General features: G+C 40.5%; 1 protein-coding gene across 1 annotated transcript in view; it reads right to left on the reverse strand.

The window, feature by feature from the left end:
- The window catches only part of LOC126161269 (brain-specific angiogenesis inhibitor 1-associated protein 2), a 667,893-nt gene that overhangs the window by 116,985 nt on the left and 531,578 nt on the right, over positions 1 to 19,330 (reverse strand). The window contains exon 5 of the mRNA XM_049917008.1: positions 6,563 to 6,634. Coding sequence (XP_049772965.1) covers positions 6,563 to 6,634 — 72 coding nt within the window. The remainder of the gene's footprint in view (positions 1 to 6,562; positions 6,635 to 19,330) is intronic.

The raw sequence follows: 19,330 nt of genomic DNA on the forward strand, positions 1-19,330 counted from the left end.
GTGTGTATGTTTGTGTGTGTATGTTTGTGTGTGTATCTGTGTGTATGTTAATTCCTAAGGGATCAAAGTGCTGAGGTCATCGGTCCCTAGACGTACACACTATATGAACTAACTTAAACTATGTTAAGAACAACACACACCCATGCCCGATGGAGGACTCGAACCTCCGGCGGGAGAGGTCGCAAAATCCGTGACATGGCGCCTCTAATCGTGCGGCCATTCCGCGCGGCCCTTCGATTTAGTTGTGGCTGTTTCTGGCATAGCTAACTAGGCACAGTATCTCGTGTTTGTGAAGTTGTTACCTCTTTGGGTGTTAGGCGTCAATGTTCTACGAGCCAGCTCTAACGAGTGGTAACTTGACACAAATTTTACACTGGCCCTCCACGTGTTAAGCTGATTTAATATTCTGTGCCACAGTGACGGCCTGAGGGTGTGATGTAAATTTTTATGTATTATATTTTGAGAAGTATCTTTTAATGGTTAGCAACTCTGTCTTGTAAGTTATTTTATATCTACCAAGGTTTTGTTGGGGCTTTAGAATATAACTAGGCCTCTCCATAATGGTGTAATGGCTCCATGTGAGCCGGTACATGGCTTGACACCACAGTCATATACTCAGAACACACCTGAGTGTCCCTCCGACACTCAGGGAAGATCAATATAAGATTCATTATTCGAATTTGTGTTTAGTACAGATAATTACTAACATTATCATTCTTAGTATTGTCTGCAAGTGTGACTGCGGGTCGTCTGCTGATGTATGCGTGGACCGTCTGCTGTGGGTTCTATGAATGGATAGATGCAGTTTAGCCAACCATGGTATTAAGTGGAGTGCGACTGCACTGGAGGCCGGCCGGAGTGGCCGAGCGGTTAAAGGCGCTACAGTCTGGAACCGCACGACCGCTACGGTCGCAGGTTCGAATCCTGCCTCGGGCATGGATGTGTGTGATGTCCTTAGGTTAGTTAGGTTTAAGTAGTTCTAAGTTCTAGGGGACTTATAACCACAGCAGTTGAGTCCCATAGTGCTCAGAGCCATTTGAACCATTTTTGAACTGCACTGGACCAGAGAGATATAAGTTCCCCGCGCGTTAGGAGGTCCCGTTAAGTTGGCAAATAGCCGCTCTGCAGACTCTCTGAGCCCTTCTGGCAACCATGTGTGTGTGTGTGTGTGTGTGTGGGGGGGGGGGGGTGGATCCCGGACGAGGGGGGAGGGGAGACGGTTAGGCATTCCCTGCTAAGACTCTGGTGAGTATACACGCTCTGCGTGATGGCTCCTATAGTCATCTTGTGAGAGACAGTCAGATTGGATAAAATTGCTATTTTTATTTCGTATTACTTATGATGGGCCAGCATTCCATAGAATCGCACTATTAAGTAAAGTGAGTGATTATTATTTTCATGTTTTCTAGGAAATAAACGTTGTCGTTATATAGAATTCTTAACCTGGTTTCTCACAGAAACGCCATATTTCCGTCATCATTTCAATCAAGTTATTCAAAATTCAAACTTCAAGCGAACCACTGAGCAGAAATTTTGTGTGGTGATACTTGAGCGTAAAAACGGTCGTAGGCGTCTTTCGCAAAAGACACAGGTGTCATTTTCAAGTTGAGGACTCCTCTCAAGGCTTTGTGGAAAGCAAGTATCATGCAATAGTAATCTAATGTGGTGTTATTTTAACATGTATTACTGACATGCTTGTTAAATTTTGAGCCATGGTCTGAGTGGGTTTTGTTTTAAGGTATCTTCTCGAGTAAGTGATAATTATTTAATAAGGTGTGGTTTGTCGATTGTTAATGCATTTTGAAGAGTTTAACTTCCAATTGGGGCCGTTTTGTAACCTTTTTATGTACGGCGGGCTGGAAAGAGTCTGACAGCCACAGGCCACTGGACAACAACTGGCCAGTGGCAATACATTTTATTTTTCAGATGACATGAGTGACTTTGATATAGGCCTCCAGCCCGTAACAGAGTAGCCAGCATAGGACGTAAGTACTGACGACTTGCACCTTGTAGATGTGCCCTTGCCTAAGTAGTTACCAGAGCCACTTTTTGTATTACTGTGCTTATGTAAGTTGTTTCACTCTCTTCCTTGGCATACACGCTTTGTTTCTTTTAAAAAATATATTAAAAAGCCTTAAGCGTTCAGTTAATAAATGTTGGAGATGTCACTTTGCGCTTTAATAATCTAGACGTTGCTTGACTACACTCTTTGGTACTGGGCAGAGGTAAACGTTGTTACTGCGAACGATACCTTTGACGGTCTGTAGTTGTATTTGAAAGGCAGATTTAGACAATGGAACCGATACGAGGCGATGCATCATCGAATGGAAAGCTGCATATTTGTGGCTGTGTGATTGCTGGAATCTTGCAGGATTAGCGTATCTGTTTTTCTGTAAATGCTAAACAACTGCTAATATCTACGTTAAGGTTCAATAAACTTATAGAAGAATCACCCAGATAAATTGTAAACTGAATTTTCTTTTGTTAGGAATTTATATGTTGTAGTCGTGGTTCCGGTCCATAAACATATATTGTCAAATTGTTGTTTATTTTCGTAAGAAAAATTAAAGTCTCGTAACTACAAACCTGCATTTTGTCATACCAACAGCGAATCTAAATTTTTATTCAATAGTAAATACAAACTGGGTCCCTTGGTCCTGAGTAGTGTGTAAAAAATCACGTGCAAACACTGGAAAAGTCTGTATTGGTTAGTCAGGCAGAGCTGTGGTAGATACGTTGTTCGAACGTGAGACAAGCTGGAGATTAAGAAAGAAGGATTGCTGATCATCTTTTAACAAATCACTCATATGACGTAGATTATAAAGTTTTAAGTTGTTAAGAGAAGCAAATAGATTATACTACTGGTAATCAATAAACATATGTCACTGAATGCCAGCTTCGCAACAAATGACCACAGTCAGCTTCCTTCTTCAAATGGTTCAAATGGCTCTGAGCACTATGGGACTTAACAACTATGGTCATCAGTCCCCTAGAACTACTTAAACCTAAAAGTCTCGTAACTACAAACCTGCATTTTGTCATACCAACAGTGAATCTAAATTTTTATTCAATAGTAAATACAAACTGGGTCCCTTGGTCCTGAGTAGTGTGTAAAAAATTACGTGCAACCACTGGAAAAGTCTGTATTGGTTAGTCAGGCAGAGCTGTGGTACATACGTTGTTCGAACGTGAGACAAGCTGGAGATTAAGAAAGAAGGATTGCTGATCATCTTTTAACAAATCACTCATATGACGTAGATTATAAAGTTTTAAGTTGTTAAGAGAAGCAAATAGATTATACTACTGGTAATCAATAAACATATGTCACTGAATGCCAGCTTCGCATCAAATGACCACAGCAGCTTCCTTCTTCAAATGGTTCAAATGGCTCTGAGCACTATGGGACTTAACAACTATGGTCATCAGTCCCCTAGAACTACTTAAACCTAACTAACCTAAGGACAGCACACAACACCCAGTCATCACTAGGCAGATAAAGTCCCTGACCCCTCCGGGAATCGAACCCGGGAACCCTGGCGTGGGAAGCGAGAACGCTACCGCACGACCACGAGCTGCGGGCTTCCTTCTTCCGCTGTGTTAAATTAAGTTTTTGTTACAAATACCGGATTAAAACTGTAAGTTCAACTTTATTTTTCATCTGTTGTTAAGTGTATTTCCACATTATAAAACTTTGACTCCCTTTTGTCGATAGGTAACTACTTCTGCGTCTCAGAATATGTAAAGATTTCTCATGTAAACGCTTTACATTCATATTTGTATGTTCTGTATAAACAATAACTGTATATGTCGCACGTAACTTTATCTGTGTTTGCGATATTCAGTTGTCACCTGAAGATGGCCTAAGAAGCCGAAAGTCTAGAGTCACCAAATAAACATTGCAGAGCATTAGGAAGTGTTCCCTATCTAACAGTACTAAAATATTCTGAGAAGCACCGACGGAAAACTCATTTGTGTTGACTGTAAATGTTTTACGACGTCGTTGGCTGGCATGAACCACGGGGAGCGTTACTCCTCCTGTCGGAAGAGGTGTTCTTTCCCCGTGTCCATTGGCCCCTTTCCTTGTGGATGTATGAGAGCCGTGCCTTATGCGCGTTTCTAGAAGCTTGGTAAGCGTAATGGGTGAGTGTCATGTTATGTTTGTGTTTTATGACGATGAGAAGTAGAGGATGAAACACAGTACCGCCTAATAACCCACTCGCCTCGATTAGCACCCGTCGAGATTAACGTCCCACAAAAGTGTCAGATGCCTTCATTTCGTGAGACACTGCGGAAGGGGTTTTGTATTTAATCCAGGACATTGGCGCAAAGACTGGTGATCAGAAACTTTACGCCACCATATCTTCTATGATTGCTTTCCAAATACTGGCAGTGAACATTTCATCCACCACCAGGATTCGAACCAGCTAAACTCCGAGTCGCGTGCCACTGTACGGGTGTGTATACGGAAGATAATTCAGCAAGGAGCTAAAGACAGGCTGAGATGAGTTGTTACAGAACGCTGATCAGCAACCCACAGACCACGAAATCATTTCACGTGGCCCTGAGCACCAAAAGTGTTTTGCGAAGGACGACATTTCACTGGAGCTGAAGACGTCCAGTGACTGAGTGGTTCGAAAACAGCTTATTGTGCGGCGCAGTCCCACTACATGAGATTACATTTGAAATTATTGTAACTGTCTAGGGCAATAAATTATTGTCATAACGAAGTTGACAGTAATGAAACAGCTGAAAAAGTAGATTACGTGCACCTAGGTTTCCGAAAGGTACGATAATACGGAGTATTTTCGTGCATTTTTTTACCCAATCAGTGAGAAGTTAATCAATTCTAGAATATAGTTCCAGTATATTGAGTAACTGTCAAGTAGGCTTGACCTCAGACATCGGCTGAATTAACAGACACACCGCTAGGATGATTACAGGTCGGTTTAGCTCGTACGATAGTGCAACAGCAATTCTCGGGGGATATTAATAAGAACATTGGAAAAGACACAGCGAAGTCCACACGAAAGAATATTTGGTAAATTTAGAGAGCCTGTTTTCGAGGAAGACTGTTCGACACATATGCTGCATCCAACGTATATCTCGCTTAGGGATCATGAGAATGAAGACAGATTAGGCCACATACAGAACCATATAAACAGAAATTTTTTGTAGCTCAACACGTGATGGGATAAGGAAAAAATTTTTAATATTGGTCACATATACACTTCGTCGTGTACTGAACAGTGCTTACGAATTATATCGAAGTAAATATGAAGGTGTAGAACGGCCAGACATTTTATCCTTTCTTTCGTACAAGGAAACACATTTCGAAACAAACAAATAGAAACAGGGTCAGGTATTTGCAGTGTGGTCAGCGAGTTTAACTGTTGAAAATTAAACTGCGTTTGCTTTATTATTTATTGAGCAGATAGGCAACATCGGTTTTGTCGTGCTCTCCACAGCGTAAAGTCTAACATTACATACAAATCCTATTTGACAACTCTAACTGCATATATCCCTTTTTATAAACAAATTTCAAAATACAACGATTATCATCTGTGGTTTCACTCAGATTCAAGGTACCTAACCTGTAAAAGTTTATTTATTGCTGTAGGTTACAATCAGAAACGGCGCAAAGATTAGGTTTGAACATGTATAGGTAGGAAATCAGAAACATCCTCTATCAAGAAGCTACCGGAAGTATCCTTGCACGTGGGAACATTACGAATTTATTAAATAATATCGTTTTTCCTGGAAGGCTACTAATTTACACTTCAACATAGGTGCATTAGGACATTACTGGCCAGTGGAGCTATGCTAACAATGACAATAGAATTGTAAGACAGAGTCTTAAAATGATACGAAAACTCAATTGTCACAAAAACCCCGCAAACAACTCACTAAACGTCTCGCGACTGTGTGACGATGATGTTTTAACAGATATAAAGTGTAATACAGAATATATCCTAAAAGAAAGGCGTTTTCCACTATTTTAGTGGATTTGTCAGGATATTTAAATGCCTACTGTAGTTTTCTCATTTTTTTTCAAATTTACTTGCGAAGTAATCCGCAGGGGAGTGCTGGAATAGTTCGTTAACAAAGGCCAAAATCGATTCCCATCCCTCAGATGTCACTCAGACGCTAGTCTATACAAAACAAAGTCATTCATACTCTGAGATAGTGTCTGTAATACTGGAAAACACCTACTCTTAACATTCATCAGCTTGTCAAAAGTTTTCTGGATGTTATTTTCTACTTTAACAAAAAATGTGCGGATGAGATACAGAAACTCGTTTTACAATTGATGTAGCATACGGCTTTCTCCCAGAAAAGTTTCCCAGACTTGTGACTCGCTTTCCATGATCCAGAATCACAGCAAATGGGAAGAAAACAGTCTGTCAGATAGAGAAACAAGAAGCTCTTTTCCCTATACTAGCCCCAACCGTCAGTAATAAAGTTCCATTAAGTAATATATAGTCATGGTTTCGAAAAATTTAAGTTTTCTGATTCTGAGTAGAACTGAGACAATAAATATTAATAAAGTATTTATTTCACTCACCTGTACGACTTTGGTGTCCTTTTCGAGGTTAGTTTCCAGTGGGACGAGGAGGTCAACGTAGAAGGCTTTCAACTGTAACATAAGTAGAAACTATTAGCTAATAATTTGTATGCATTCATTTCATGAGTCTTTTGAATAATAAACAAGTAAGATGTAAGAATAGCGTTTGAATTTCCTAGGTTATTAGCTATCTACAATCGCATTGTAGTACCGTTTACTGACTAACGAATAATTTAACATGTATGAAATCATAGATTTCAGATTGATGCAGAAAGAGAATGAGAGAACAGGAACAAATAACGTAACTCTTAAGCAACTATGTGGTAAACGACTAATCCACGCTTACTGAACTGTGCGTTCCTTTCATTCTGCATCATATCCGCTCACATACGATTCATGAAAACGTATGTCACTGAAAATACACGTTCTGCTTGACTTTCAGCATAAACGTTAACGTTTTTGTCACCCTTCGAAGCTGGCTTACAACCGGAAGCAGTGTACTAGTAGACACAAAAAACAGGCTCAAAATTGGACTTTTTGATCATAACCTGCAGATCACTGAAGTCGAAGCTCTAACAGATTCTTGTAAGTTATCAAAACTTGTTTTCAGCGTAATGCATACAGTGTAATGATACATCCGTATTTACCAAATCTGTAATACTTGCAAACGGTGCTGTATCAGTGGAACAGCAAGACATGTACGTTAGCAGTCAAGCTGCAACAATATCGCTCCGTTTTAAGAAATATTACTTATTATGAATTCCAATTCGTAAATGGACAAAGTAAATGCGTGCAAAAAAGTTTGAGATACAACATTCTGGTTTTCATGTTTCCAAGATATAAGCTATTCAACATGCTGAATTGAAAGCTTAAAGGATTGTTAAGCGCTTTCAGGAATGAACCGCTAGAAAATGCCTTTTCCGATATCTATAAATATCGACAAATAACTAAGCATCACTAACGACGGTTAGAATTTCGTCTTGTTATGTATGGATATCATCTATCAATAGTTACGGTCAAAGGATTAAAGTAAGTAGTATTTTCATACAGTTGTCAATATTAGGACGAGAAGATACTGTTTTCTATTTCGTGCTACTGATTTTCTTAAATACAGAATACTCTATGTTACATATTCAATTGTTTGTAGCCTCCTACAATCCTCCTACTTTTCCTGACCTTCCTACAGCACATTCCTTTGCCTAGTTGCCTAATCCCAGATGCCTTAACTATGTCTCTTGTTCTTGTAGACTTATTCCCACATACGTTTGTTTCTTTATTTCTTGATTTCGCTTATTTATTATGTCAAGATCACCTCTTAATCGTTATTTCAGTTACCAGTGTCTGCTATGTGTTGCCATCTTCAGATGTGACAATTAATCCACTAACAGCTTCGTTGATATGTATAGAAGTTTAAGTTATGTGCTTTGAACACCAAGCAACGAAGTAGTTTAACTAAGTGATGACATGATGCATAATTCATTGACATATTACATATCCCTTTATGATGTTCAATGTTAATAACCTGAATTTTAATATATCATGACGAAGCTGTTAGTGGGTTAACCACATCTGAAAATCGATATAAAATACCGAAATCGCTAATATAAAATTATTATTATAAGGCAATAAAGACGTAATAACGTGATAGGGGAATGCTCACCAGATATGGTGGGTACCGGGGAAATAAAATACCCGGGGTGGACCAAAACTAGCAACTGCTGCCTTGTAGTATGATATTGGCTTATCAAAGGCTAAAGGAAGAAAACTTTGAGTAAAAATTACCTGGTCCTCTGGGTTGGGGGTTGTGCATTGGGCCAGCTCCTCACTCACATAAAAACATAAAAATGCTAAAAACCTAATAATATGCCTCGGAATAATTGGAACTTTGGACGACGAACTGGCAATGGGAAACGGAAAATGATGTTTGGATGCTGGAATGTGCAAGGTATTTCCACTAAGAGAAATTTACTACCTGCAGAACTTGACATGTTCAACATGGATGTTGTCGTACTCTCTGAAACAAAGAAGAAAGGTCAAGGAGAAGAAGAACTTGATAATTATGTACATATCTGCAGTGGGGTATCAAAAGCAGTAAGAGCCAAAGCAGGAATCTCCATTATGATAAAGAAATCATGGAAAGAAAGAATCACAAATTGGACATTCATCAATCAACGTATTATAACTGTTGAAATGACATTATCTGTTAGGGAAGTTGCGATTATTGGCGTATATGCACCCACGAACGACAGAAAAGATAAGGAGAAAGATACATTCTGGGACACCCTCAGGGAGACTATTGATAAAAATCCCTAGAAGAAAGGAGCTGATTATCATGGGAGATCTGAATGGAAGGTTAGGTATTAGAGAATCCTGTAGAATAGTAGGAAAACATGGAGAAGACGAATATAATGACAATGGGGAACGATTGATCGCAATTTGTGAACAATTTGATCTAAAAATTACCAACACTTTTTTCAAACATAAGGACATCCATAAATATACTTGGCAACAGAACACTAAAGAACTTCGCTCTATAATAGATTATATTATCATTAGGCAAACAAGTAGTTTCAAGGCAGTAGACGTCAGATCTTATAGAGGAGCCCAGTGTGGGTCAGACCACTATCTAGTAAAAATGAAGTCTTTCTGGCCATGGAAGAATGCAAGGAATGATACAAGTAATATAAATAAAATGAACCAAACTGAGAAAGATGAAAATTTACTTTTTAATATTGACAGCCTACAAGACGAAAGTATCAGAACACTCTTTGCGGCCAGGATAGAAAGGAAACTGGTTGAATCATTTGAAGGAAGTACTGAGGATATACACTCCTGGAAATTGAAATAAGAACACCGTGTATTCATTGTCCCAGGAAAGGGAAACTTTATTGACACATTCCTGGGGTCAGATACATCACATGATCACACTGACAGAACCACAGGCACATAGACACAGGCAACAGAGCATGCACAATGTCGGCACTAGTACAGTGTATATCCACCTTTCGCAGCAATGCAGGCTGCTATTCTCCCATGGAGACGATCGTAGAGATGCTGGATGTAGTCCTGTGGAACGGCTTGCCATGCCATTTCCAACTGGCGCCTCAGTTGGACCAGCGTTCGTGCTGGACGTGCAGACCGCGTGAGACGACGCTTCATCCAGTCCCAAACATGCTCAATGGGGGACAGATCCGGAGATCTTGCTGGCCAGGGTAGTTGACTTACACCTTCTAGAGCACGTTGGGTGGCACGGGATACATGCGGACGTGCATTGTCCTGTTGGAACAGCAAGTTCCCTTGCCGGTCTAGGAATGGTAGAACGATGGGTTCGATGACGTTTTGGATGTACCGTGCACTATTCAGTGTCCCTTCGACGATCACCAGTGGTGTACGGCCAGTGTAGGAGATCGCTCCCCACACCATAATGCCGGGTGTTGGCCCTGTGTGCCTCGGTCGTATGCAGTCCTGATTGTGGCGCTCACCTGCACGGCGCCAAACACGCATACGACCATCATTGGCACCAAGGCAGAAGCGACTCTCATCGCTGAAGACGACACGTCTCCATTCGTCCCTCCATTCACGCCTGTCGCGACACCACTGGAGGCGGGCTGCACGATGTTGGGGCGTGAGCGGAAGACGGCCTAACGGTGTGCGGGACCGTAGCCCAGCTTCATGGAGACGGTTGCGAATGGTCCTCGCCGATACCCCAGGAGCAACAGTGTCCCTAATTTGCTGGGAAGTGGCGGTGCGGTCCCCTAGGGCACTGCGTAGGATCCTATGGTCTTGGCGTGCATCCGTGCGTCGCTGCGGTCCGGTCCCAGGTCGACGGGCACGTGCACCTTCCGCCGACCACTGGCGGTCAGAGGAACTAGAGGTCCTTGTTAGAAAAAACGAAATGCGTTCCTTCAGTGGTTGAATGATAAATCAGAAGAAACAAGATCAATATACAAGGAAAAGAAGAATGAAGTCTTGAAAAAAATAAGGATGGGAAAAAATGAAGCATGGGAAAGAACATGTGCCAAGGTGAATAGCAAATTAGGATTTGGGAGAGCATGGTCAGTATTAAAAGGGATTCGACAGGATACGAAAAGCAAAACTAATCTCCAACTAATAACACAAAAGGAATGGGAAGAGTATTTCCAAAAATTATTAAATGAGGACAGAGAAGAATATCTAGAAGAAGGAACAGCTGAAGAAAAAGGACATGAAGTTGATGAGATCCAGATTTTAGAAAGTGTAGTACTTCAGGCGTTGAGAACAGGAAACAATGATAAATCACCGGGACCAGGCAATATCAATCTGGAGTGTCTGAAATATGGGGGTGACAAAATTCTGAAACTGATAACACAGCTCTTCAACAAAATGATACATGGAGCTTCAGTACCCAACGAGATGAAGCTAGGTTACATTAATACAATATTTAAGAAAGGGGATCGCAAAATTTGTTCAAACTATCGAGGAATTTGTGTTACAAACACATTAATGAGACTTTTTGCGAAAGTAATTAAATACAAACTGGAAAAAAATTTTAGAACTCAAGAAGAACAATGTGGATTCACGGCTGGGAGATCATGTGTAGACCATATTTTCACATTAAGACAGATTTTGGAGAAACATAGAGAAAAATCAAAAAGTATAGGATTAATTTTCATAGATCTAGAAAAAGCGTATGATACTGTTCCAAGAAAATCACTTTGTAGAGCACTACATATGGCAAACATAAACCCTTCCTTGATTAAAATAATACAACAGATGTATAAAGATAAAATTTGCCAAGTGAAAGTTGGTAATAAACTTTCACAGAAATTTAGAACAAGCAAAGGCCTTTTACAGGGCTGTCCCATGTCACCATCATTATTTAAAATCTATATAGATATTAGCCTTAGAACATGGTCTCGTAAATGTAACAGTATGGGATTAGAAATAAGAGATGGAGTTTACCTGCATCATTTATTGTTTGCTGATGATCAAGTAGTCGTAGCACAAGATGGAGAGGATGCTAACTATATGTGCAATCAACTAGCAGTAGCATACAAAACTTGGGGTTTGAAGATTAATTACCAAAAAACAGAATACATGACTAATGATTCAGATGAACTGTACATTGAAGGAAAGAAAATCAAAAAGATAAACACTTTTTGTTATTTGGGATCCATTTTAGAAATCGAGGGAAAATCAGAGTCAGAAATCAGTAAAAGAATTAGCAGCGGACGGAGGGTCATTGGGAAGCTTAACTCAGTCTTATGGAGCAGGAATGTAATGAGCAGAACTAAAAAATTAATATACAAATCCATATTAGAGAGAATGGAAATAAAAGAAAGAATATATGACGTTATGGATAGGAAGAAATTACACTGGTACGGACATGTACGACAAATGAAGGAAGCCAGAATACCAAAATTGATACTGGAGTGGGAACCGGAGGGGAGAAGGAGGACGACCTGTGACCATCTGGCTCCAGAATGTACAGCACACAACGAGGAGAATGGGCGCAGAGGAAGAGGACACACAAGATCGAAACACCTGGAGGAATATTTTTAAAATATAGTTTAAGAATGTTTATTGTTGTATTGTAATTTCCAAGTAAATTATTATGTTGGAGAGAAGCCTCTGTACTGAGGAAAGCTCAAAATAATAATAAATAAACGTGATATATCAGATTTATAAGTTCACATACTTTGATTTAATAATATATCAATTCTTAAATATTTTGATTTCGTATAAATTGATCTCTTAGTTTCCAATATATATCTGCCACACCACACCTCAAATTCTCAAACTTTTTATTTTGTCTTTCTCTCAACCCAAATCGAAGGAACCATTTCGTATTTACATGGTGTGGTATAGGGAAATCACAGAAAAACGGTACCCTTAAACACAGTGGAACAGATCTCTACCATAAACGATCCCATTGGGTTCCAGTGAGCTATATGTGATTAAAAGATATGTAACATATATATGCTACAGAAAAATCATGAGTTACATTTGAAGGCAGCATTGACATAAGAAATATACTATCGTAAAGTAGTGAAATTTGAAAACGAAAGATAGTTCTACAACTCCTTATGACGGTATCATCAAAAATTACCATTTAAGTGGATACGACAAACATCTCTATTATAGATGACAACAAAACAGATCCTTCTGTGTCAAAAATAACTCTGTAAGAGCCACACCTATTTTCTGCACCCATCAACTGCTTTAGAAGTGTTGAAAGAGTATTAGCATTTTCTAATGGGTAAGGGTTTCTTAATGAAAACGCTATCAGTAACTGACACAGTTTATCGTTTCAAATTCTAGCAGAGGAGCACTATTCTTACAGTATTTCTTTCAAGATAATGTACAATTTCGTTAATTAGTATAACTTTCTTCCAAACTCAATAGTGCGATTTCAAATTTCATGCTTAAATCCTCAAGATTAATTTGCAACATTTGATTAGATTTGAGTCCACCAGACTTAAAATCCATAAGATTATATCAGAAATCTCTTTATTTAGACGTTTAAATTTCGACTGAGGCTTCTTGTTGTTAAGTTACTCTAAATTATTAGGAATCACATTTACTACGCATCTTTTTAGCATCATCCATTCAAGCTCGTAATTGAAAGCAGTACGAACGCCAGCGTGCTAGAAATTAACAGCCAGGAGATCATTCTGAGAAGAATCTTGAGCGTCGTCGGATGTGCGCCAGTAGAGGCATGTCTCGTGCTAGGTTTTGTGCTCCATGGAAGTGCGGTGGCACCAGTAGCCTTAGCTGTCTCTAAGTTCATTGGTTAGGATTTAAATTACTTGGAGGGTGGATTTGCCCTTCTAGTTATTTAAATGCTTCAAATATCTCTCAGCACTACGGCACTTAACATCTCAGGTCATCAGTCCCCTAGAACTTAGAACTACATAAACTTAACTAACCTAAGGACATCACACACATCCATGCCCGAGGCAGGCTTCGAACCTGCGACAAATGCGGTCGCGCGGTTTCAGACTGAAGCGCCTAGAATCGCTTTAGTTATTTACTGTAAATGTAGCAGGATGGTATGATATAAGCTTATAGGAATAGGAAATAACATTTTCATGTGCTGACAAAATGACTTTCATAATAGCACGACAATACACGTCATCTTCGTTGTTAGAACTTTAGTATGAAAACCATTCGAGCTTTATTTCCTTATTTTCTAAGTGACAAAGCCTAGTGGTGACCCTTATGTTTAACATCAGTTTAACTAAAATATATTCCAGTGTCACCCTTTGCGTTGTAAAAGGGCCAAACAAACTCGCACACAGTAATATTGGGGCAGAGTGCGAGGGAAGTCAATGAGTTCAGAGGAGATATTAGACAACACAAGAAAACTGGTAACCACACATATGACAACTCTTACTAGGATGAATCCAGTAACCCGATACAACCTAACTGAACTTTCTTCATTCCCTTCCATGACTTTCAAAGAAGAACCTTATATTTGCTCTGTATCTGATAATGTGTTTCGTAAATGGAACTTCCATGGATAAAATGTATTAATTTTTATTTAATCTCTTTCTGACTATTTCTGGGTTTACAACCACATTTTGACATGCTCATTCTTATAATCAGCCAAGCTGTTCAAACTGCAAGCAATGATGACTCCAGATTCCAGCTAAGCTGACTCGCTGATTGCCAATGAAAATTTCTAAAAGCCTAACTAACCTGAACCTCTTTATCACATTCGCAGTTTCTCTTGTCTGTATGATTGACCCGCATTATATATTTTGCATTATTTATTTCCGGAGACGGACTCATTTTCTGTACTTACCGGGGCTTTTACAATTAAAGTGATTGAACTTTTCCTGGCATGAATCTCATTTTCGAGATGTGTGTCTCACTGTTAGTTATACATCCTGAACTCGGCAATAATTCTACTTCTCCAAACGGTTTTTACCACGATCTCATTTTCTGTAAGAAAGTGAAGTGTCGCTACTTTCCACGACCTGTACAAATGATCTGGGATGGTGTCTACGGCTCATTAAAAGTGAAACAAAGCGACACAGTTGCGCTTAGAAAAATCAAGCCATTAGAAATTTGTTTGGAAATGTATGAAATCTTGTGGGTGATCACCGATTTTTACAACAATTGATGTCTGAATCTAATCACAAATAAATATAAGGGAGTGTAACTAAATAGCGGAAATATTCGACACCGTTTCACTAAACAGTCGGCTGTTAGTAGCAACAGTAACAACTTTCAAGTGTTCGCACGGTTAGCACTAAATATCTAAGGCCGGACGACTTCACTGACGTACCGGTAACAGCTTGTATACATCAACATCTACATCTACATCCATACTCCGCAAGCCACCTGACGGTGTGTGGCGGAGGGTACCTTGAGTACCCCTCTATCGGTTCTCGCTTCTATTCCAGTCTCGTATTGTTCGTGGAAAGAAGGATTGTCTGTATGCCTCTGTGTGGGCTCTAATCTCTCTGATTTTATCCTCATGGTCTCTTCGCGAGATATACGTAGGAAGGAGCAATATACTGCTTGACTCTTCGGTGAAGGTATGTTCTCGAAACTTTAACAAAAGCCCGTACCGAGCTACTGAGCGTCTCTCCTGCAGAGTCTTCCACTGGAGTTTATCTATCATCTCCGTAACGCTTTCTCGATTACTAAATGATCCTGTAACGAAGCGCGCTGCTCTCCGTTGGATCTTCTCTATATCTTCTATCAACCCTATCTGGTACGGATCCCACACTGCTGAGCAGTATTCAAGCAGTGGGCGAACAAGCGTACTGTAACCTACTTCCTTTGTTTTCGGATTGCATTTCCTTAGGATTCTTCCAATGAATCTCAGTCTGGCATCTGCTTTACCGACGATCAACATTATATGCTTATTCCATTTTAAATCACTCCTAATGCGTAGTCCCAGATAATTTATGGAATTAACTGCTTCCAGTTGCTGACCTGCTATTTTGTAGCTAAATGATAAAGGATCTATCTTTCTGTGTATTCGCAGCACATTACACTTGTCTACATTGAGATTCAATTGCCATTCCCTGCACCATGGGTCAATTCGCTGCAGATCCTCCTGCATTCCAGTACAATTTTCCATTGTTACAACCTCTCGATACACCACAGCATCATCTGCAAAAAGCCTCAGTGAACTTCTCATGTCATCCACCAGGTCATTTATGTATATTGCGAATAGAAACGGTCCTATGACACTCCCCTGCGGCACACCTGAAATCACTCTTAATTCGGAAGACTTCTCTCCATTGAGAATGACATGCTGCGTCCTGTTATCTAGGAACTCCTCAATCCAATCACACAATTGGTCTGATAGTGCATATGCTCTTACTTTGTTCATTAAACGACTGTGGGGAACTGTATCGAACGCCTTGCGGAAGTCAAGAAACACGGCATCTACCTGTGAACCCGTGTCTATGGTCCTCTGAGTATACACCAACCTTCCTCGAGAGTCAGTCTACTTATTAGTGAAAATCTTGTCAAAATTCTTAAAGTACATCCTGAGATAGCTTCCACATACAGATTGTAAAACGCGTTGGAGAACTTTTAATTCATCATATCCAATCTGGATGAAACTTTTGTAAATCATTTACACAAAGCTGCCTCATGAAGAAGTGTAAACTTTATCAAAATCCCTATAGTAGTTTCTGAGTGTAGCATTCGCATACAACGGAATAAAAAATACTGCAGGGAAGGAACTTCCCGACAGAGTAAAAGAATGTGACTGACCGAGACTCGAACATCGGATATTCGCCTTTTGCGGGAAAGTGCTCTCGCGACTGAGCTACCTGAGCACGACTCACGACCTCTCCTCACAGCTGTACACTCGCAGTGCCTCATCTCCAAGCTTCCTAACTTCACAGCAGCTCTCCTGCGATACTTGTATGACTAGCACTCTTGGAAGAAAGGATACTGCAGAGTAATAATTTCATTCTGTAAGCATCCCCCAGGCTGTGGCTAAGCCTTGTCTCCGCAATATCCTTTCTTCCTGGAGTGCTAGTCTTGCAAGTTTCGCAGGAGATCTTCTGTTAAGTTCGGTATGTGGGAGACGAAGTATTGGCAGAACTAAAGCTGTGAGGAAGGGTCGTGAGTCGGGCTTGGGTAGCTCAGTCGGTAGAGCACTTGTCCACGAGACGCAAAGGTCCGGAGTTCGAAAGGTGGGCCGACACACAGTTTTAATCTGCCAGGAATTTTCTTATCAGCGCTCACACAGCTGCAGAGTGAAAATTTCATTCTGACTGTAAGGCATATTAATAACGTGTACAGCAATGTCTACAACGGTTTAAGATGGGATTACCACTTAAGTTTAGACTTGGTGAAGTCAGATGCATTGCTTGTGTTGGGTAGCGACATAGGAGCACTGCACATGTCGAACAAGAAAACTCGTAAACAAATACACTTTCGCGTACACCAGGTTATTTCCTTTTTTTGTTTGAGACATATTGTCGCAGAATCAAATTAAAAACACCGGATGGTTAAAATTAAAGTGCAGCTACTTGCAGGGGTCCAGTAGAGGCTGTAATGAACGGTTCAAAATGGCTCTGAGCACTATGGGACTCAACATCTTAGGTCATAAGTCTCCTAGAACTTAGAACTACTTAAACCTAACTAACCTAAGGACATCACACACACCCATGGCCGAGGCAGGATTCGAACCTGCGACCCTAGCAGTCCCGCGGTTTCGGACTGCAGCGCCAGAACCGCTAGACCACCGCTGTAATTAACGTATTGCAGCAAAATTGGATAGTGTTAATGCGGAATCGATTTACGCTGGATATAAATTAGTTCCGATTTTGGCGTACAGGTGCGAATCTGACGGTGCTTTGCATCCTGTCGAGGTCTCCGGTGCTCATATTGAACAAATTGCGTAAGCTGCGGTTCATAATAATATCAACATTAGGCCTTTCTCATTTGCTTGACATTTTATGTCCACGTCATGCTCCTAATCCATTACAAATGGAAATATTTCTATATTTTTTAAAATTAAGTACGGTTACTGTACCAGACAACTTAATCTAATGGAAGATGTTTTATTTCTACACGTTGTTCTTGCGTTCACAGCGCCAAATGTGCACCTCTTGGCCTAAATTGGAACCGACTCTTTTTTCTAATCATATAGCTGTTCCACATTAGAATATCTACGGCGTTTTGCTGCCATGCGATAATTACAGCCCACATTGGACCACTGTGAATAGCTGAACTGTTGTTATAACCACTTGGTAGCTCTCATCCTCGGTTCTCAGCAATCTATCCCGAGGTTTCCCTTGGTTGTAAGGCGAATACTGGAACTGGAAATCTCCTCTTATGTGTTCCCAACTGGACTAATAGGCTTACTGCGCTCCCGATTTCATCGCTTAGTGAGTTTGACGAAAAGGCACATGTTTCGATGTTTGTCCTCCTATCACCTTCTGGTAAAGGACTTTAACTCGCCGAGAAACACTACTGGTGGGTATTCCAAACTGAGACACCCATTACCATCTCCCCTAGTATTTGGTTGAAACGTCCCTGCCTCAACATGTAACAGTAATTGAACAGTTTCCTTTACCCAGAGAATGAAATTATACAGACTGTAAATTACAGCTGGTTAAAACATACCACAGTGGCGTAAGGGAAGTCGAGGAATTTAATGTGTACTCCTCTACATTTACAGACGTGCTAAGCAAGTCACCTTACGGTGCGTGGCAGAGGGTACCGTAACAAAACTAGACATTTACCTCCCTCTTCCACTCACGAATACAGCGAGGGAAAAACGAATATCTACATGCCTCAGTACGATCCGTGATGTCTCGAATCTTATATTCGTAGTCCTTGCGCTAAATTATGTTGATGGCACTAGAATCGTTCTTCGTGAACTTCAAATGCCGGCACTCTGGTATTCTACAATTTGTCAGTAGTATTTATGGAAAAGAACTACGCCTTTCCTCCAGTGATTCCCATTTGAGCTCCCGAAGCACCTCCGTAACTCTTGCGTGTCGTTCTAACCTACTGGTACCAAAACTAGCAGCCCGCCTCTGATTAGCCTCGATGTCTTCCGTTAATACGACTTCGTGCGAATCCCAAACACTCTTGCACTACTGAAAAACAGGTCTCCTTTACAGATGAAACAGACTTCCCCAAACTTCTCTCAATCAACCGATGCCGACCATTTGCCATTCCTACCACCATCTTCACATGTTAGTTCCATTATATCGCGCCATGCAACGTTGCGCCCAAATATTTAAACGAAGTAACCGTGTCAACAGGACACTATTAATGCTGTACTCGAACATTATGCATTCCTTCCTTCCTACTCGTCTACGTTAACTTACATTATTCTAAATTTAGGGCTAGCTGCCACAAAACTAGAAATTTTGTCAAAGTCCGCTTGTGCCCTCGTACAGTCACTTAACTACGACGTCTTCTCGTAAACCACAGAATCAACAGCAAAAAACTACATACTGCTGCGCACACAGTCAGCCAGATCATTTAGTGACCTACAAGTTCCTAAACAACCTCATACTATCCAACAATAGCCATCCAAGTAACGGTGCACGTGCGCCACGCGCAATTTTGAATATAGTCTCGCTCTCTTCTGCTAGCGACTGGGGTATTTCGTTCACATTATACACTGAAGCGCCAAAGAAACTGGCATAGGCATGCGTATTCAAATCACAGAGATGTGTAAACAGGCAGAATACGATGCTGCGGCCGGCAACGCCTATATAAGACAACAGGTGTCTGGCGCAGTTGTTAGATCGGTTACTACTGCTACAATGGCAGGTTATCAAGATTTAAGTG

The sequence above is a fragment of the Schistocerca cancellata genome, chromosome 2 (assembly GCF_023864275.1).
Source record: "Schistocerca cancellata isolate TAMUIC-IGC-003103 chromosome 2, iqSchCanc2.1, whole genome shotgun sequence".
Taxonomy (NCBI): domain Eukaryota; kingdom Metazoa; phylum Arthropoda; class Insecta; order Orthoptera; family Acrididae; genus Schistocerca; species Schistocerca cancellata.